The following is a 22,223-nucleotide window of genomic DNA, read 5'->3' as shown; positions in this document are numbered from 1 at the left end:
GAACATGACATCCATTGGAGGTCCATATAACCTCCATACCTCCATGTGACCTCTATCTCCACGGTGGATGTTCAATGGATCTCTAATAGAAATCCATATTATCTCCACGGTAGATGTCGTTTGTAAATTCATCATGGATGTCCATTAGTCGGTTATGGATGTATGATAGATGTGTACACATTTCTCTTAACATAAATAATTTTTATTAATTATTTTTCCTAATATTGGTAAATATTATTTTTTGTTACTTTATCTTATATCTCACTAATAATTATAGTCAGTGGAAGTAAAATTTCACTGTAAAATCAGTAATCGTGCTAGTTCGTTCGTTTACCGCTATGGTGCGCTATTTTTCTCGTACTTGAGTTTTAGTCTTGAGAATTATATAAAGCTTGCAAAAGGCGACAGATAAAATTAAAAGTATTACTTCGATCTAATTTCTGATATAATTTCAATAGAGGAACTTCAGATATTAAATCGATTTTATAAGTCGGACAAGTAAATGTCTGGCCAATAAACGAAAATGATCCGTTCATTATCTATTTGTTACTCCATATAACGTACATATGACATCCATGAAAGCTCGACAAAATATATCTATAATTACTCCATATAACGTATATCTGACATCCATAAGAGCTCCACAAAATATCTATAATTACTCCATATAACGTACATATGACATCCATGAACGCTTCATTCAATATCTATAATTACTCCATATAACGTACATATGACATCTATGAATACGTCTAATGGATATCGAATGGAGGTATGAAATGCGGAACTGTGGATGTCTAGTAGATGTTTACGGGACGTTTCATGGACATCTAATGGAGGTTTCGAATCTCCATGGTAGACGTCTAGTGGACATCCATTAGAGGTTTTTGTTCCGTGTGGGTTAATTCTACTTTAAGAAAATTATAATCTTTGATTTAAAAATGTTATTTTCTATTTAACATTGTTTCTGTTCCATTCAAGAAAATTAAATCTTAAATAATAATAAAGAATATATTTTTCTTAATTGAACTATATAAAATGGCTTCATTCAAGTAAGCAATTATTCAAGAAATTATATTTTTCTTTAATTAACGCAATATAATCTTATGTCAAGATTTCCATGTTAAAACTAAATATATTTTCAAAACAAGATTGTCCTTTTTTTCTGTGTGTACACTTTGCTTTTTTTTTGTCTTTTTCTTTCTACTATCAAAATGCAAATGAACAGTTATCTCATTTTGAATGCAAAAAGTGTAGGAAAGTGCAGGTAAATATATATGTGTAATTCCACATATTTAATTCTCGCAGATTCTAAATGAGATATTTACTTAAGATCTTCCGAGACACGTGTTGTATGTATAATATATCATGAATTCGTGCTAATAAAAAAATCTCGTAATAAAAAAAATGTATTTTTACTATAAAAAGATGTGCAAAATTTGCTTTTTTTCTTGAGCATTAAGTATTTTTATTTTTATACAGGGTGTCCCATTTTAATCGATCACCCCAAATCACTTTTTTAATTTTGATTGTAGAAAAAAACGTTTCAGACAAAAGTTATATGGTTTCAAGGGGAACATGAGACGGTGCCATTAGTTTGACCTTGAAGAGTCAGCTGAAAGTCACGTGAAGGTCACTTCCAACTTTTTAAATGGAACACCCTATATACTTTTGCATATTCTTATAGCTCATTATGTGTTTTCTTTACACCAATTGATTCCTCTCATTATTTTGTACATAAAAGTATTAAGGTAAGATAATCGAAAAATGAATATTTTACAAGATATTTTACAGTTTATGTAAAATTAAGAAATTATTTCAAGCCTCATAACTCGGAAAGTACTTAATGAAAACTAACTTAATTATAGTGTTTTGGAAAGCTCTCGAGATGAGCTATAAGAATATGCAAAAGCATATAGGGTGTCCCATTTAAAAAGTTGGAGGTGACCTTTACGTGACTTTCAGCTGACTCTTCAAGGTCAAACTAATGGCCGTCTCATGTCCCCCTTGAAACCATATAACTTTTGTCTGAAATGTTTTTTTCTACAATCAAAATTAAAAAAGTTATTCGGGGTGATCAATTAAAATGGGACATCCTGTATAGTAAAATAAAATGTAATAATATATGTCAAAGTTTTCTTTTATATTTATGTTAATGTAAAATGTGATAAACATAATCAATCTTCATTCTTTAATTATGTGTTAAAATATCAATTTTTTATTTGTATGTGTAAGTTGAAGTTAAATGTATTTATGTAACGTAACTAAAATCTTTAATAAAACAATGAAATCTTTAATAAAAAAATGAAAAGACTTATCATTGATCAAGACCAGCATTTCTTATGTGAAAAAATTGCTTGATATATATCATGGGTTAAATAAAAATCTGTATTGGGTCGATTGTATGCTATTAACGATATTATTTTGAACAATGCGAGAAGTGGAAAGGTTAACCCGGAGAGACAATTGTAGGTTGTTATCAGTGCCTGGTTAACCCGAGGTAAATAGGCAGTTGAGAATGTTCCTACTTGTTGCTTAATATGCAGCGCATATGTAGAAACAGTGCCTCTCTGCATTAGATTCGCTCCATCTTTATTCAAGTTATTGAGTCGAACTGTGTTTTGTTTCGTATATATTATTTGAATTACGAATATGTGCAATTTTATGCTATCGTTGTTTAAACGTGTACTGCAATTTTTCGCTTAAATGCTTTTAATAAATTTGCAAGAGTAAACATTTTTGAAAATTTTTTTCCTAGAAAGAAATAAATCTTTTCAGTTTGAACTAAAAAAAAAAATATAAGCTCTTACAAATTATTAATTTGTTCTATGATATAATTAACTAAATTAATTATTTATATATTAAGTTCTTTCTTACATAAAATAAAATCAATTCTAAATCATTTTATTAATTAATTAATATATTTTAATTTATCTTTATATTTTTTGATATACAGAATGCAAACGGAATTAAAATGGAAACAAAATCATAAAACGAATCGTTTTGGATAAATGATACATTGTTAGAATATTTCAATCTGGAACATTCAACACAATTTTCTTCTCCGATAAAGATACAATTTTGCAGTTTTGTCGTTCAATATAATTGGGATATTTTATACGCATTATTCAATATTGCTGATAGCGCGTTATCTAAAATCCAATTTTTTAAAATTATATTGGCTTTAACGCGTTATGTAAATCATGTACATCTTGTTCATGATACAATATTATATTATTTAGGAACTACGTAAAGATATAACATTATAAATGTAGCTTATATATATAATAATAATAAAAGTATCATATCTTATATCACACATGAACAGTCTTTCTAGAATCTTCTGGAATTAAAAAATGAAAGTTGACTCTTAGAAGAAGAAACTCGTTTACTAAAATCAAGAGAGATAAATCATTACGAAATATTGTAAAGAAAAGTAAAAACACGTCAATCATGACCCGAGTGTGATCCATACAGATCCGCTGGGGTTCCATGTTATCTTCTATTGAAGCCGTGTTATCTTTTATTGACTTCCAGCAACTTATAGCTTATTGTTAGAAATTTACGCGCAATATACTGTGTCTAAATATTATGATACGTTGAATCCAATCAGCTTTATAATCACTAAATGTAACAGCTGATCTGACTCGTTATATATTTTTTATTTTGTTTATGATACAATATCATTGATTATTTAGGAATTACGCAAATATATAACTTTATATAAATATATAAAATTATTAAATATGTAACATTATAAATATTAAATTTTTAGATTCTTGATGTCGGCTCTCGAATATAAATAAACTTGTGTGATATTAATATTCGGGTAATAAGAGCCTATCGCGGATGTAATTGCGCGAAATTTTTTCTTGATACAATGATCAAGACTTTATTTGGAATAATCTCTTGGTTTGAGATTTAATTCCAACGAATTCCCCTCTAACCCCTCTAGATGGAAGTAGGCGAGAAAAATATCGGTCCGAAAGTCGCTGAATCGGGAATCGAACCCGAGTCGATTATAAATATTATTAAATATATAACATTATATATATATATATATATATATATATATATATTATATTTTATATATATACGAGCACATTTACACATCTTCTTTCAAAATTAATGATTTTATACTGCAAAAAATGAATACAATATTTCGTAATGACGCCTATCTCTATTGACTTTAGAAAACGAGTCTCTTCTACTAGAGTCAACTTTTTATATTTTTAAAAAATTCCCCAAAAAATATTCTAAAGACTATTCACATACAATATACAAGATACTTTTATTATTATTATATGCTACCTTTATATATATATATATATATATATATATATATATATATATAAAATATATGCGCACGTGTATGTACGCGTATGTAAATAAGTGTGTAGATAAGTTAATTAAACGACCATAGAATAGTCTCTTTTCGATCAATATTTTCTTTTAACGATATTTCATTATTTGATTTTATTATTTGAATTAATAAAAAGTATATAATTATAAAAGTATATAATTTTTAAGATTATAAACTTCTTTGTAAAATATCAAAATGAATTAGTTTGATTTGATTAAATTTGTTAAGAAAAAAAAATAGGAATTATTACATAATTCAATTCGTTAAAAAATGAACGTTTTCTTAACATGAATTATTTAAAACATTTAAATACTATTTACATATTAGTGTATATAATATAAATGAAATATGTTTATTAAATAGAACTCGGAATAAAACTTCTTAAAATAATGATTACGTACAAGAGCCATAAATAAAATTTTTTTCTCTATTCTTTACTATTTTTTATAATAAATATAATATAATTTCCTTGAAAAATTTTTAAAGTTTTTGTGGGATCAGTAATATTATACAATTCTAAAATTATTAATATTTCAAATTTAAGAAATAATATGATCGTCGAATATAATTTTTCTACTTAATACTTTCGAACACGAAAGAAAATGGAACAATGCTTTCACACAGAATTTGAAAAAAGAAGAAAATGAGAGATAAGAGAGAAGTATTATATTCTCTTAAAAGTATTATATTCTATTATTCTAGATTTTTAATTTTACATTTATTTCATCATAATATTTCACCCTTATCTTATCTAAATAATACACAGCTGTGTTTAACATTTTATTCTGTATTTTGTTTGTCAAATATTTATTTTTATGCGTAATATTTACCAATAAATCAATATTTGATACAATCTTTCACAAGAATTAGATAATAATAATTTAGTAAAGGATATAATTAATATTTATTTTGATCGTTTCTGTCGAATAAAATTTTATTTTTATTATAATATTGCAAAAAGTAATGACAATCTATTTGGAAAGTAATATACATATATATTTAAAAGAAAAATTCAAAAAATTTCAAAATTCGATAAAAATATGTCGATTACATGCAATGATTCCAAATGCTTTTTCGAATGTAATAAAAATTAATATTTCGCAGAAACCTTCAAAACTCTTCCATTTAAAAGTTTCTGAAAAATTTAAAATTATATAAAGAAAACTAAAGAAAAATATAGATCTTTTTCTAATAATATTGGGACAACGTGAAAAACTTAATTTAATCTGAATTCACAGAAAATACGAATGGGCGAGTCTTCCATATATTTGAGGGCATTGTATCGTTTTATATATGTACATATAAGTTTTGAGACATACTAACTATGTAACAAAATCTCATGAAAATGCTTCTGTGCATTTCACTTGTGCTCGTCTATAGATGCTGCAGAAAGAAATAATGAAGTTAAATATTTCAATTGAGTCCAAAGAAAATCGAATTCATTCGAGAGCTTTATCTTTCTTTTGTTTATTTTAAATTATTTTAATAAAAAAAGGATTTCTTATACATATATATCATTTATGATGAAAAGAAAAAATAAATAGAAATACTTTTAAATAAATTAAAAAATTAAGTATATTGGAGGTTTTAAAAATTAAATTGTATAAAATTAAATACAACTAAATATTTTCAATAAGAAATAATAGAATTTGTTCAATTTATGTAATTAGCTTCTTAAATACAATTACTTAGATAATTGAAAATGATTTTTTTTTAACTTTATTTATCTAATAAAATAAAGTGATTAAATAGGCGTAGAGAGCTAAAGACTAATATCAATAATATAGATTAATTGATGAAAAATATATTAAAAGTTCATAATCACAATTTTAAAAAACAGATATAATACAAAGATATTTAAAATATGTGCGGACGTTTCGACTTATTTTTAAGTCATCTTCAGCGCAAAGTTTGTATCAGGAAAAAGAGAATTTCATCAAAAGTTCGCAGAGAAAATACAATTTTTATTTCTGACTTCGTTAAGTAAAAGTGACACATTGTAATCTTTTAAATTTTATAAAAATTCGTAATATATATGTTCATCGGAAAGATTCTTTTAACGACATACATGTTTCAACATTATTCCTCATGGCAATTCTCCCTAAAGAACCATACTCAACTTTGGACCAAGTGAATTTATAGAGAGCTTAATTACTTCTTTTTATCTAGTAATTTTCCATTCAATTTTAAAAGAATCAATTATATTATATAAATTGTAACTTTTAATATATAAAAAATAACCAATAAATATTTAAATCCACAATAATTAATACTAATGTATTTGAACTATAAATTTATTGCTGTTTCATAGATTTTTGCAGATAAGTTAGTTAATTAGTTGATGTCGATTAAAGTGTTATTCTGGTGTTACATGGCGCTAGATTTCGACGTCGTCGACGTCAAAATGTTATTGTCGGAACAAATAACAATAATTGGACCACTTGCTCTGTAAGCGGGTTATCATCTTATGCGTCTTCTCCCCTCTTCATCTTATAACTGATTGTCCTATGCGTCACTACTATGCAATCGACGATTGGTCGATGTGCTTCTGTGTATTCTCCATCATTGGTCGGCTCATTCGTGCGCTCATTTTTCCAGCGCGTGCTTGAATTTCTCTATAAAACGGGCGTAGGAAAGTCACGCCAGTCATTAATCCTAAGCGTGCGGTACATGCTCCAGCTGATCGGTCACAGTTGCTTGCATCACTCTTTGCTTATTTTTTAAATCACTATACTTTTTAAATCACTATACTTATTGACGAGTGATACATTATCGCGTATCTAAGGTGAAAATGCCATTTCCGGATACCAACGGTTACGATAATCTTCCGGTCATCAAGCGATCGACCAATAACGACGTGCAGCAAACGAACGTGAAGCATGCGCGACACACGTAAGTCCGATTGAAATTGTTTCTCGTAAAACTTCAAAATTGAATGTACAGTGAAAAGATATTTGAAAAGGAAGAGAAATGAAAAATTAACAGACCTGATATTTTTTTTTACATAAAATCTTTGCTAAAAGTCACATAACTTTCTAATATTTTTATAATGTTTAATATTTAGTGTCTCTGTAATTGACATTCGAACTGAAATTCTCTAGAGTTTATATCTGGAGTCGAAGATAAACTGTTGAAATTATCTTTCCAAAATTTTATCTCAGATTTAATAATCAATTTCGACATTCAATTGGTTCCCGAAATTGTGAAAGGATGTATGTGTGCAGGACGTAATAGAATTTTGATATGCTAAAATACGCATGCAAACAATATTTGCTGGATGTTAATGATTACCGATATTGCGAAATTAGTTGGGTTAATTGTACTTCTCACAAATATCTGACGCAAATCGAATGAATGAAGTATTCCGAGCGCGCCCACGCGCGCACACTGTAATTCGATGTAATTTCGCTCTGAAACTGGTACAAAACGGTGCGGTTACCTGCTAAACTACCGGCATGCTCAAATAGTAGCGGATTTAAGCTAAATGCATAACATAGGCTTCAGGGATATTACAAGTCATGCATCGGAATACGTACGCAAAATGCGCGATTGCAAAGATATACGTGGTGTTTGAGAAAAGGCCTTAATCACTTTTGAGGCCTTGTAATTATGGATTGAGTAAAAATTACAGACAGCTTTCAATGATTAAAGATGTGTCTAAATCATGACAAATAAAGAAAAAGAGAAATTGTTAAAAATTATAGAAATTGTAAAAGTTAATAAATATATAAAGACTGTATTTTAAACCTTTAAAGTTTCATATATAATTTTATTTATTATAAGTCTTATTTATCTCATTCTATATCTCCAAATATGTTTTAACTTCACAAAATTTCTTTAAACTTGCAATTTAATATTTTCAATTTTAAACTATAAAATTTTAAACTATAAAACATTTCATTTATTAGAAAATTATTTTCATTTATAAATTAATAATTTATTACTTTTTCTCAGATATGATATTTTTTTTAAAAATATTTATGATTATACTCAACTAATCATAAAGATATTGGAACATTATATTTTATTTTTGCTATTCAATCTAGGATAATTAGTTCTTCTGTAAGGATAATTAATTCGTTTAGAATTAGGCTCACCTAACCCTTTAATTCATAATGATCAAACCTTTAATATTTTAGTGACTAGACATGCTTTCATTATAATTTTTTCAGTGTTTTTTTTATAGTTACTTTTTTCATAGTTTTATAATTTTTTTCATAGTTTTTTTCATACCCTTTATAATTGGAGGATTTGGAAGTTTTCTTATCCCTTTAGTAGGATCTGCTGATATAACCTATCCTCGTTTAAATAATATAAGATTCTGATTATATTATCTCCTTCAATTTCTATTCTAATTTTGAGAAATTTGATTAATGAAGAAACGGGCTGAACTGTCTACCCCCCTTTAGCATCTAATATTTTTCATAGAGGTCCTTCAGTTTCAAAATAATTTTCAAAATAATATATGCGCGCATATGAACATTATGAAAATTATTGAAAAGTGAATATTCTTATCTGTCTAATAAGTGTTTCAAACACCAATCAACAAGGTCAACCGCAAAATTACAATGTGTAGTTGAAAAAGCGACTTTCAATTCGTCATAGCATTTTTTCTTGACGTACACTTATTCAAGGGAAAAATTTCATCAGTTACGGATAGATCGATTGTTCCATTCGTTTTGAGTGACTGAATCAATTACAAATGACACATCGATACAATTTTTTTGTCTGCTGACGGTGATACATCAATAATGTCGTAAGTAAAGGATAAGAAGTAAAGCAGGATTAAATATAACATTTTATTGTTTTATAATATTCAAGGATTCAAACGCACACGAAGGCAACTTTCCCATCACCAATTTTATTTTTTCAATGGTATTCACGGTGTGGGCGAAAATTGATAAGTGCACTCGTGGATGTATCCCGGACGACGCGCGTTTTTTTATCATATTTTTTTCCTTTTAGATATTTCGATTACACTCTATATGCCTCTATTCACGCATAGTTCATCTATTGTATATGCGTCGCGCGCGTACACGTGCGTAAATGCAAAATTTCCGCGCATTGAGGTGAACAAGAGCGCACATCACATGCAAACGTAGTTATCGAATTTACGTAGTATTGGAATTTACTCGCGGCCACTTGGCAAATTGATTTAATAGTTTCGCAGAGTGCGGAGTATTAAAAAATGGTTCAAAATGCATCATCTCGAGCGTTGTACTCGAGAACCAAATGTTCAAAGATCCAAGAATTTAAGAGATCTGCAAATTTCGAAAAATTTCAATAATTTTAAGAGCTAACGATTTAACAATTCGTAGGTCGAAATGACCGGTATACATACACTTTATGCTTGCGAGACAATTGCCTGATACAGGAAAGACAGATGTTCTAAAATAAAGAAAGACTATCGAGATATACGCGTGACACAAGCCAACGTGCAAATGACGTGAGAAATTCAGGAAACCGAGGAATCAAGGCTTTAAACATTCAAGACTCTATGAAATTGCAACATCGAAAATAACTTAGAAATATACATGTTAGCGTTATTATAAAAAACAATTTTATGCTCTCTCTTAAAAAAGACAATATATAATAAAAAAGACAATAATTAAATAAGATTTTATCATTGCTTCTTTTTTCCACGATGCTTTTCTTCCTATACTTCATATTACGAGCAGCTATTATCGTAGGTCATATATTTCTAGTATTTCGACAGTGGAGTTAACAAATAATAATATATCGCTAATTTGTTCGTTAAAAATAAGTTTAACATCGATTGATTTGATGTCACAAAAACATTATTTATTTTCTTCTCGCACAAATATTCTACTATCGTGCATTCGATATCTAGAATTGGCATCCGCAATAGTATATAATTTTATTTAAGAGTTTTTTAAACTTTTGACAAATAATTAAAATGTATAAATGAGCACAAATTACAAATTTAAATTTTATTTTAATTTATGGTAAATGTGATTATGTAGTATTCGCACGAGATAGCGAGATAAAAACGGGATTAATTACACAATGAAAATAAATATTAGTTTTATGAAAATTAATAGAGTGAACGATACACATAATTGCATACGATTCCGAGCATACGAACTCTCAATACTAATTATGGTCGCTTATAACTTATAACTCTAAAAGCTTGCTTATAAATCTTGATGTTTCCATTCACAGGGTTATTTTGCCTCTAATTAACTTCCAGAATAGGAAATTAAAATAATTGAATTTAACGTAGCAATTTGATTTATGAGTACTGCTACGCAAAATGCTAAATTAACTAGTTCAATGACGTGTTCTGAAAATTAATTAAGATCGAAATTCCTAATACATAGAGATATCAAGGTTTATAATAGTTGCAGAGTTATAAGCGATTATAGTTCCATATTAGTAGGGGGAGTTTGCACGTTCAAAACTGTAATTATGCGCACCGCTTAGTCTATCAATTCCCTTAGCTCAACTGATATCGATTCTTGTTCCATAACTGATCTTGTTTTTAGCTCGTTATAATCTCGATACATCGTACATGTACGCAATTTCACATAAATCAAAATAAGATTTTTATTTTTTTTTAATTTATTCGTACATCTTGATTATTATCCATAAAGTTCAAGAGATTTCATAGTCTGATTTTACTTGTGTCGATTCAGAAGATATGGAATATTGACGCAAGAAATGAATAAACAGATTGATGCACATTATTAATGATATCGTACTAATCAATATCAAAATTATTACTTAATCGGTAAATCTAGTTGTACCTTGAAATTTTGTTAAACTCATGATCTTTGGGATAACAGCTGCTCACGAAATAGACATGTAAATCAATTAGAAAGCTGGCAATAATGAAATTCGATTTAATTTTGCACGTCTTTTTTTAAGAGTGAAAATATTGAAAAAATTTACTTACAAAAACAAGCAGCCATTATTAAATAACATTAAATTATTAAATGTCAAAATTCAAGTTTTGAAGCCACCTGTATCGAAATAACAGCACGATCTACATAATCGTCATTACCGCAAAGCTTAGGTACGCAATTATATGTAATTATGACAGGACGTTTCATATAGCCGCGTAATAGTTGCAAGCTAAGGCGGCGTACAACGTCCGTTTAATCAGTAATAATCTGTGGAATACGCTTTAATATGTCTGCGTAGAGAGAAGGAAAGCTGCGTCGTGTTCGATCGCGCGTCTGAAAATTACTTCGCGACCTTCTTACATTATCAATAGCTTTTCGATACATAATATCGCGCAGGCTAAATTGTACCAAATTACACACGAGACTACATTTCTGCAGAAGTATTTGTATTTTCGATCATATGTAGAATTAAATTATTATTCCACAGGTCTTTGATTTCAAACAATTCTATCTGTCGATTTATTATAGCGAGTAAAAAGGAATTTATATTATGTTTTTAGGTATACCTTTGAAATATTGCAAGAATCAGCGCAGTATTTATTGGATCGCATCAAGATCAGACCAAAAATAGGAATTATCTGCGGGTCAGGAATGGGTTAGTAGTTGCATATCTGCTTACTTTTAAGTGTAAACAATTCAATCGGTGATTTATGCGATATGATTCATTCGATATAAATTGGTAATAAAATCCATTGCTAATTCATTATTAATCCAATCATGAATAATTGTACAATCAATAAAAAACAATTCTATCAATAATAACACTTTAATTTAAGGATTTAATAATACGCATACGTGTATTATATGTATTCTAAAATTATGTATACAGGGTGTTCCATTTTAATCGATCACCCCGAATAACTTTTTTAATTTTGATTGTAGAAAAAAACGTTTCAGACAAAAGTTATATGGTTTCAAGGGGGACATGAGACGGTGCCATTAGTTTGACCTTGAAGAGTCAGCTGAAAGTCACGTGAAGGTCACCTCCAACTTTTTAAACGGGACGCCCTATATGCTTTTGCATATTTTTATAGCTCATCTCGAGCTTTTCGAAACACTATAATTAAATTAGTTTTCATTAAGTACTTTCCGAGTTATGAGGCTTGAAATAATTTCTTAATTTTACATAAACTGTAAAATATCTTGTAAAATATTTATTTTTCGATTATCTTACCTTAATACCTTTTATGTACAAAATAATGAGAGAAATCAATTGGTGTAAAGAAAACACAATTGTTTCGAAAACACATAATTGTTTCGAAAAAAAAATGTAATTTGCAATTAACAATTACATTTTTTTTTCTTAAAAATAACTATGTATGAAAGTACAAAAATAACTATGTATGAAAGTACTTAATGAAAACTAACTTAATTATAGTGTTTTGGAAAGCTCTCGAGATGAGCTACAAGAATATGGAAAAGCATATAGGATGTCCCATTTAAAAAGTTGGAGGTGACCTTGACGTGACCTTCAGCTGACTCTTCAAAGTCAAACTAATGGCACCGTCTCATGTCCCCCTTGAAACCATATAACTTTTGTCTGAAACGTTTTTTTCTACAATCAAAATTAAAAAAGTTATTCGGGGTGATCGATTAAAATGGGACACCCTGTATATATTTTTTTATGCACGTCGTGATTATAATGTTGATTTATCAAATGCACTTCTTCAAGTTAGAAGTAAAAAATAATTTCCATTACGATTAACGGTTTCGAAATACATGATTAGATTATGAAAGGATTACACAATGTTGTTTGTGATATTTTTGAGCATCATGCTACAGCATTCTGTCTGATTACGATTTCACACTTACATGTTGTTTCTGACTCATATTCACGCTTATACAGGGTGTTTCTTAATAAGTGCGAAAAATTTTAAGAAATGATTCTTTGTCGAAAATTAAGGGCGGTTTTTCATACAAACATATACCCTTACATCTTTTCCTGTAGAATTACACTCCTCCAAAAATGGGGGTAAAAATTAGATTTTTATTTTTTAGGTTTTTAGGTTCTTATTATAATTTTGTTTTTGTTCCAATTTTCCCAACATTTACTTTAATTTTATTTTTATTTTAAAATTTAACTTCTCGTAATTCGAAACCTATGTTATTGAGCATCGTGCTATTTAGCATCGTGCTGTACACGATGACGTATTTTATTTTTTCTCTTGAAAACTACTGATTTTATGAAAAAAATAAAAGAGATAAAAAAGTTTCTAAATAAATCAAACTTTTTAATGCATATTTCTAGATGATCATGTTCCGACCCATTAAAAAGTTGTAATAAAAAATTGAATAGGGGTTGCTAGTTTCATCCCCTTATAACAATACGGGAGGCTGAAAAAAATATTAATAAATAACCTTTTTACTAGTAGAAAATATCCACCTAATTTCATTTCTTTAACTTGTTCCAAATTTGAGAAAAAAATAAAATCCTAATTTTTAACCCCCATTTTTGATGGAGTGTAACTCCACAGGGAATGATGTAGGAGTATATGTTTGTATGAAAAACCCCCTTTAATTTTCGACAAAGAATCATCTTCTAAAATTTTTCGCACTTATTAAGAAACACCCTATATATTAATTGAATATCAAAAACTTAAAGTTGACTGCTTCTGTTCCTCTTCGTATTGCTACGTATTCTTTACGCTAGAAAATTCATACTTACTTTGAATATCCATGAACGGTTGCGAAACCCTGCGGTGTGCTTCCTATTAGTGTTTCCTTTGTTTATTCTTAAACAGGATCATATGTGCAAAACGAGTTGTGTCCAGGTTTGATAGCGGAATCACTCGTGGACAAGCAATGCTTTCCCTATGAAGAAATTCCACATTTCCCGGTATCTACGGTCAAGGGACACACCGGCCAGATGGTCTTTGGGTATCTTCGGGGTGTACCGGTCATGTGTATGCAGGGCAGGTTTCATTATTACGAAGGTTATCCACTCTGGAAGGTATAGCTAATCTTAGTGACTATAATAAAATTATACGTACATCTAATGTGGATAAAATGCATATGAAATGATATGTTAATCGAAATGTAACAATGGTTATCCGCAGTGCGCCATGCCAGTGAGGGTGATGAAGTTGGCAGGTGTGACACATTTAATCGTCACTAACGCAGCCGGTGGTTTAAATCCCACTTACAATGTTGGTGATATCATGATAGTGAAGGATCATGTGAATATGATGGGTTTTGCTGGAAACAACCCTCTTCAAGGACCGAATGACGACAGGTGGGACACACAAGATTAAACTTCTCTCTCTCCCTCTCTCTCTCTTTCTCTCTTAGTGTATATTAAAGAAGATTAAGTTAGGAAGAATTGTCTGTGTGTACAAGAAAATTTCGAAAAGATTAATCTTCGTAGTCGCGATTCTGACACAAAAATTTAAATTTACTCTGGGAAAAGCGAGAACAAATACAACTATCGGCGGAACGAGCTGGTTAAGAAGTTGTAAGAGGATTCGAAGAAAAAGGTGTCGCGCAATGAAAAGAGATAGTGAGAAGGACCGGGTTAAGAGAGCGGGAAAGGGGAGGGTTTGAGAAAAAAAGAGGAAAAAAAGTAAGATAGAGCGCAGAAAGACTTTGCTGAGCAAATACGTCAATCAGCTTCTTTATGTCGCCGTGTAAATAGTTCATCAATCCGATTTTCAAGAGGTTATTCCAATGAAATAAATTAATGCCATTCTTTCTGTCAGTCTCCGCATTTCCTCTCTCTTTCTTGTTCCCGATTTCTTCATAGGTTCGACAAGTTTCGATGATATTTTGAAGAATCTAACGGATTCGAATTCGTTAACAATGTAAATTTTTCTTTTTCTTTTTTTTATCGAATTTCTCAATCGTTTTTATTGAAAGCTTTTATTGAAAGCTAAATAAAGCAAAATATATGCTCAAAGTATGAAAACCGCAACGTATCGTTCTTAATAATTTATTATTAATTATTAATTATCGGTATTTTTTTTTCTCAGATTTGGCCCCCGATTTCCGCCGATGAATAAAGCCTATAATACCACACTGATAGAGATCGGTAGCCAAGTAGCCGAAGAGATGGGTATCAGCAATACTGTGCACAGGGGGGTTTACACGTGTTTAGGTGGTCCCAATTTCGAGACGGTGGCGGAATTAAAGATGCTGAGGATGATCGGTGTTGATGCAGTTGGTATGTCGTTTATTTTTCAATTAATTGCTCTACAAGCATGTTAACACACACATTTTTTTGCAAGTATATAATGTATTTATTTGAATTAGAAAGAGCAGAATCGCGTTAACGTTTTCTTTCTGAATGACACATCTTAATCATTAAACCGACGAATATTAACGCAATATAAAATATTGTGCTAGGATCGTTTAATGCTGATAATCACAGAGATATCAATGTCCGCTTTTAATGCCGTGTATGTATTAATTATAATTAAGCAATTAATTTTCCTTGCAAAGCAATCAATGATAAATTTAACATATGTTTTGCAATTTTATATCTCGTTTATCTGCATAATGTAGTAAAGGATAATCTGTAGTGCAAACGACACATAACAGAATGATGCAATTAATACTTCTTATCAAATCATTTTGAAAATTGGTTGTTCTAATATTATTGTAATTATACAACACAATCAATTTTTAAAATGATTTTATAAGAAGTATTTATTACACACACATACACACACACACACACACACACACACACACACACACACACACACACTCATGAATATATATTTAATTATATGTATATAATTAAACAATTATTTATATAATTTTATTATCAGATATAAAATATATAATAATAATTATTATTAATTTTGTCATAAAAAATTATTGCGTTATTTTCATTTGAAAACATTAAAAAATTGTTTATTTTCCTTATATATTAATTTATTTTCACATATATGCGTTTATATTTAATTATTTATTAACTTGTTTTTTTTTATTGCCGAGTTGTGTTTACTAACATTTAATCATTTCTTCATTTCTTTGCATGTAAATATTTTTTACGTATGTACATAATATTATGTATGATGTAATTACATGTTTAGGAATGTCCACGGTTCATGAGGTTATCACTGCACGGCATTGCGACCTCACTGTATTTGCGTTCAGTTTAATTACTAATCAGTGTGTTACCGATTACGAAAATCACGGCGAGGCGAATCATGAGGAAGTAATGGACGTCGGCAAGTCGCGACAGCCAATTCTTCAAGAATTCGTATCTAGGATCGTGATACGTCTTAGAAATATCCTAGAGCCGACACCAAAATGATTGGATTGAGAATCATTCCTAAGAGTTAATTAGAACACATAATTGGCTTATTCTATAAGGAATTCTTTTAAATTATTGATTCATTCGTTTTTGTATTTAGACGAAAAGTTTCATTTATTAGGGATTAAAAAATATTGATAACGCAAAGAAGTAATATTTCAGTATCGCATTATTATTAAAGTAAGATTTGACTTTTCAATATCTTTGAGAATTGATTTTATCTTAACCAAAAACGTCCAGAGATTCTCTAATATAAATCTGATATAGAATAAGTCAATTCAGAGACAAATCGGTCCTCGAATCTTCATTATCTTATCTTCATTATCTTCGTCGTGTTTTACCTATTTAGTTGGCATTTGACTTCTACTTATCTGAATTCAAGCTCGATTCAGATCTCAATTGATTCATTACACGTCTTGAGGGGCCTTGGATTAGAGAAGGAGAGATGAGAAAGGGAGAAATAGGGAAGCCTTGCAGATGGTTAATCGGCACTTTCCCTCCATTTTCCTCCTTCCTTTTCTCATCTCCTTTTCGCCTTCTTCTATCGCTAATGTCGTTTAGTTCCAATAAATCTTAAGGCCTTAAATAAGAACCACGTGGTGCAGGAATAGCGAATTATGATTTGACTGAAATATGACACTTGGAAAAATATTGTGCGGTATTAAAGCCACAATCATCTTCTTAATAAACCTACGATGTTTTGTGGATCACGAAATTCTTTTTTTTTTAAATAACCATTCGGGAAGGATATCATATTCGAAAATATTTTTTAAAATTATGTAGATTTGAAAATCTCTACATTATAAATTTATATGAGATATGTAAAATATGAGGAAAAATCAATGGAAAAAAAGTAAAACAAAAATAATTGGAGACATAGAACATAAAATAGGAGAATACCATCAAATAAGATTTATATAAATAAGATTTATAAGTAATTAATGCAATGCACATCCCCATTATCATATTATGTATTTAATTTTGGAAATTGTGATTATATATACTGTATACAACGTAAATAAAAAATATATAAAAATGATTCTCACATGGGTAACTTTGATCAAAATACGATATTTTTTACGTAAAATTGCTCGATAAGGAATTCGATATCGAAATTCTTATTTACTTCTTGTTAAGTATCGTGTGTTCTTTAGCACGAAATAAAAAATGCAATGGAATATCGATGCATCTATTGACATTGTTTATTATTATTGTTATTACTATTGTTTATTACGAGCAATAAACTACATGTTTATTATATTGATTCAAGAGAACGAAGACAACATGATAGACAAATAATGAGAATTAAAAAAAAATTAAATATAATAGAAGGAGAGTAGTTAAAATAATTATACAAAATTATAATAATATAAAAGGAATTATTATATTGAAAAGTAATATAAGAAAATTAAACTAAAGGAATGATTTCGTTTCATACATTTATTGTATTTAATCGAATCATATTCTTTACTGTTACTATTACTATTATTAATACAAGTTATTTCTAGTTTAATAATTACTTGATTAAATTATAATTTATTTGTCATTTAATCGATTATTATTATTATATATACGTCGATATACTTACTATTATGTATACTTATTTTTATTTCATAATTCTATAAAAAGCTATTGTTTTACGATAAATTTTTTTCATCCTTTATAGATACTGTCAACAAGTAAACTTTTTTATTCTTGTTAATCGCATAACATATAATCAATAAGGGAGAATATATATTGCGGTTTAAAATGTAGATATAACGTAGGAAATAACGTAGGAAATAACGTTATATTTTAAGTACATCAACTTAAAAACATATCGATAACGATATGTATATGTGTAACTAATTGTTGCAAACCGAATAAAATTCATGTGTCTGCAGTAAATGCAAAAAAAAACGAAAATGGAAAAAGTGTGTATTTCGCATAGTTATATACGTTTTGTAGAATAGCATGTGTATATATAATTGAATCATCATATATATATACGAATTGGGAAGTAAATGATATTACAATATTATTTATTTCTCCTAATTCGTATCAATAAAATACTTTTATTGTCTAAATAATTTTATTATGCCTTCTTATAAGAATTCAATATAATTAAAATGTATAAAGGAAGTTATGTATGTATTTAGATATTCAATAAATGTTTTAATATGAAAGATGACAAAAGCGATAATGCTCCAGATAAAATATATTATCATCTATAGATAGAGGTTTATTTTATTAAATATTCCATCTTTGTAAATTTTTAACGAGCCGATTTCAGGACAAACGTTAAAGTACAGATTATCAATATTTCTTTCCGCAACATTTCAATCTTCGATATTAGACATATTTAAGTGACGAATTATTTAACAGAGAATCTCTTAAATTTTCCGTAAAAAACACAATAAAAAAATTTACTGCGAGGATAAAAATGAATTCGATAACGAGCCACAGTTGCGGCTAGATACGTAAAATAAAAAAATATAAAAATGTATAAAAGAAACTGACGTCACCCGCGTCCGGCTGAAGCGGGCCCAATTTGACAGCTCGTGCGTCGGTAAAGCAGAGACCGTCTTTTCGCGGGCGCGCCGACATCGAGCCGCAACCGCGTCGCTTCTGTCTCTCTATGTCTCTCTGTCTTTCGATCATATGACGTCATCGTGCGGCGCGCTCTCCTGTCGCTCGCCATCGCCACCTACGGCAGACCGACTGCGGCGAACGGAGCTGCGTTGAATTTCAGTACGTTTGGTGCTGTCGCGGAGTGAGGTTAGGCGATATATCGTTATATATTGTTCTACGTGGATCCGCGCTAGCGATATGGTCGCACCTCGCGAAGGGTCATGCGTCTCATTTTGCGTCAATCGCTCGAATCTCGACGGCATTCGAATTTCGAACGCGCGTCCCCGCGAGTTCGCGGCGTGAAGTTTTTGCGTTCGTGCGTCGTGGTGCGTGTCTGAAATTCGATTCATCCAAGCAAGACGTTCGGGCACGACGAGCGATGCGTGTATCCGCGTAAATCGTGTTTACAAAAAAATAATCATTCCTTTGGAAAAGCTCGTGACTCCCAAAGATTGGTGATATAATTTTGGAGTAATTTGAATGCCATTTTTTGTTCGAAAAGTTCATTTTGACGTGTGTCTGAGATTGACACATATATTACATTGTTGTGGGGAGTAGATAGAATTTATTAAACTCAGAGTTGAGGATTTAAACATTCCGTTTCAAGCAAAATTGATATATGCCAACTTGAAGATTTAAATATATCTGAAGTTTCAAAAAGGGAGATTTAAGACTTGGAAAATATTATAAAAGTATAAAAGTTTAAAAAAATTTAAATATTCAAATATAACAAGAAATTCAAACATTTGACATAAATATATAGATTTAAATTTTAATTATTTAAGATTTCAAAGAGAGGGAAAAAGTGTACGTTCTAAACATATCATATAATTTAAAAGTTCAAATATAATTTTTTCGATGATATTGGAACGTGAATAACGCGGAAAGCTCAAGACATTTAAAATTTCAACAAATTGGCAATCTCAGTATTTTTGGGAGATCCAAAGTATAAATTATGTAAAATTTTATAAAGTTTGAAGCATTCTAAAGTTGTCTCTTGATTAGCACCCCATTCCAAAAATCAAGGATCTGATAATCACAAAAGTTGAACACTTCAACTTTTGTCTTCGAATTCACAACATCGAAGATTTATCTATTTGTAGAGCATCTAATCAAAAGTGGAACACTTCGTTGGTTCCATATATCCATAATATCCTCGTAGGAGAAGCTCAGTCTCTTAAGCGAAAGTAAGAGGAGGCTTCAACGCAGATCGACAGCAAAATAGGTCTTCGCGAATTGTAGGTGTCCATTTGGGGAACATAACAAATCGACCGGTCTATATTCAGCACATTCAAGCAATTCAACCGTATACTTTTCTCGTTAACAGCGACAGACTTTGGATGTCTTGATCCCTGATGCGTAGATCGATCTGGGGACGCTCATAGATCAGGCAATCACGTCGATCTCTCACTGAAAGACGGATAGGGTGATCACGGTCGGACTGATCGCTGAAGGAGCGATAAAACATGTCGAGGCTGCTGAAAGGAGAGCCGACAGGCGGTTATGTGATTGGCTCGTGCGCGGATCGAGGATCGTATTAGCCCGACTGGCAGTGACGCATGTCGTAAGCCACGTGAGACCGACGGAGAAACGACGCGGTGGACGCCACGCAGGATTTACGAAGAGAGAGAGAGTAAGAGTAAAGCAAGAGAAATAGAGGGACCCGCGCGATAGAACTAATACGAGCGCAAAACAGGCCAGGCGACGAGCCTCCCATTACCTACCGGAAGTCATATGCCCATACACGCGCGTAAAACGGTAAATCTATACATATATGTACGCTATTTTGTTTTATGCTGCTATTCGGAAATTTGTAGATATGGATTTTAAAATTACTTTTGCAAATAGTTTAAAATTTGAAACATTTAATGAAGCAGTCTATCTTGGAGCGCTTAAAATTGTTTTTTTTTAGATTTTTGTTTTTTTATTTTTATATGTAGGAAATATATGTAGATTTTTATAGCACTTTATATAATATTATATATGTTTATTAATAATATAAATATTTAAAGTTAAACGTATGTAAGTTTTAGATTAATAAATGATTATTATTAAATATAAAAATTAAAATAGTTTTAAAATTAGTTTTTGAGAAAACAATATATATAAAACTTTGTTGTAAAGAAGAAAAATAATCCATGTCTTGCACATTAATTCTTTCTTTTTAGTTCACTTAAAATAAAAATATGAAATATGCATATGTTATTAAAGACATCTGATCTACAAACCTAAATTTCCACTTCAGAAGACAAATTTAAAAATTTTTTAAATAATATATGATCAATAATAATAAATATTTTAAAGTAAAATTTATATATATATAAAGTTACCTGAAAATTTGTATCTTTAAGCATTTAAAAAAAAATGCTAAATTTTTAGATTTGGATTCCCAAGAATTATTTAGAGAACATGTGTTAATGTTCCCAAAAAATGTGCAGAAATTCAACAACTGATAACATGCTAATTTGGAAAAAAAATCATTTACTATAATATACATTTTGCGGAGACACTAAATTAAAAAAAAATTTACATTTAATTTTGGTTAATTAAGAATTTGTTGTAATTATGTTTAATTGCTTATCTCAAGCCTATATTCATCCCCTCATAAAACTCGTGTTAAATTGCTAACTTCTTTTAATGGGCTGATTTGAATCTTTAAGTAGATCGAAACGCTGATGCTTAGAAAAAACAATATTACGTTACCTCTTATGCTCGGAGCATAATTTATTTATGAGATAATTATTTCTAGTCAGTCATCAGTATTTTGATATTAAATAGACTAAGAACTACTGCTTTATGCGAAGCATTTTGAAACATATTATCAATTCTGACATGATATCTATGTCCGAGATTGATAATTACTTCTCAGATGGTCTGCTATCTGAGAAATAAATTAAACACAAATGGAAATTTTTTAATAATATACCATAAACAACGATGAGGAATGGTTAATAGCGTGCTTGATAAGGGAGATTACTCTTCTTTATCAAACACACCGTTAATCGTTCCTCGGCTTAATTTTATTTTTGGTGTATTATTAAAAAATTTCAGTAAACAACTTCAGCGA

General features: G+C 29.7%; 3 protein-coding genes and 1 long non-coding RNA gene across 4 annotated transcripts in view; all 4 read left to right on the top strand.

Moving 5' to 3' along the window:
- The window catches only part of Nhe3 (Na[+]/H[+] hydrogen exchanger 3), a 36,187-nt gene extending 22,126 nt beyond the window's left edge, over window positions 1-14,061 (top strand). Inside the window, exons 13-14 of the transcript XR_014437642.1 lie at window positions 11,790-11,884; window positions 14,031-14,061. The gene's annotated coding sequence lies outside the window, so the exon portion shown is untranslated. The remainder of the gene's footprint in view (window positions 1-11,789; window positions 11,885-14,030) is intronic.
- Window positions 7,007-18,711, top strand: LOC145968021 (purine nucleoside phosphorylase). The gene is made up of 6 exons (XM_083093211.1): window positions 7,007-7,255; window positions 11,790-11,884; window positions 14,061-14,239; window positions 14,346-14,521; window positions 15,255-15,445; window positions 16,323-18,711. Exons 1-6 carry the CDS (start codon window positions 7,155-7,157, stop codon window positions 16,544-16,546), a joined length of 966 nt encoding a protein of 321 aa, XP_082949337.1. The 5' UTR covers window positions 7,007-7,154; the 3' UTR covers window positions 16,547-18,711.
- On the top strand, window positions 8,502-11,275 carry LOC145968023 (uncharacterized). Its single transcript, XR_014437643.1, has 2 exons — window positions 8,502-9,119; window positions 9,185-11,275. It is a non-coding gene; the product is annotated as an uncharacterized LOC145968023 (long non-coding RNA).
- Window positions 18,712-19,256: 545 nt separating the features above from the next.
- The window catches only part of Syn1 (Syntrophin-like 1), a 266,090-nt gene continuing 263,123 nt past the window's right edge, over window positions 19,257-22,223 (top strand). The window contains exons 1-2 of the mRNA XM_083092844.1: window positions 19,257-20,394; window positions 20,484-20,914. Of these exons, the coding sequence (XP_082948970.1) occupies window positions 20,891-20,914 (24 nt within the window). The 5' untranslated portion in view covers window positions 19,257-20,394; window positions 20,484-20,890. The remainder of the gene's footprint in view (window positions 20,395-20,483; window positions 20,915-22,223) is intronic.

This window comes from Camponotus vicinus, unplaced genomic scaffold, assembly GCF_025532165.1.
Source record: "Camponotus vicinus isolate PSW18456_S1 unplaced genomic scaffold, iyCamVici1.0 SCAF_3, whole genome shotgun sequence".
NCBI classification, from domain to species: Eukaryota; Metazoa; Arthropoda; class Insecta; order Hymenoptera; family Formicidae; genus Camponotus; species Camponotus vicinus.
This window is presented reverse-complemented; position numbering and strand designations above follow the sequence as displayed.

Coding starts and splice junctions, on each gene's coding strand:
- LOC145968021 (XM_083093211.1), top strand. CDS start 7,155: ATGCCATTTCCGGATACCAACGGTTACGATAATCTTCCGGTCATCAAG. Junction 11,885..14,060: donor TATCTGCGGGTCAGGAATGG/GTTAGTAGTTGC, acceptor AGTTGTGTCCAG/GTTTGATAGCGGAATCACTC. Junction 14,240..14,345: donor AAGGTTATCCACTCTGGAAG/GTATAGCTAATC, acceptor GGTTATCCGCAG/TGCGCCATGCCAGTGAGGGT.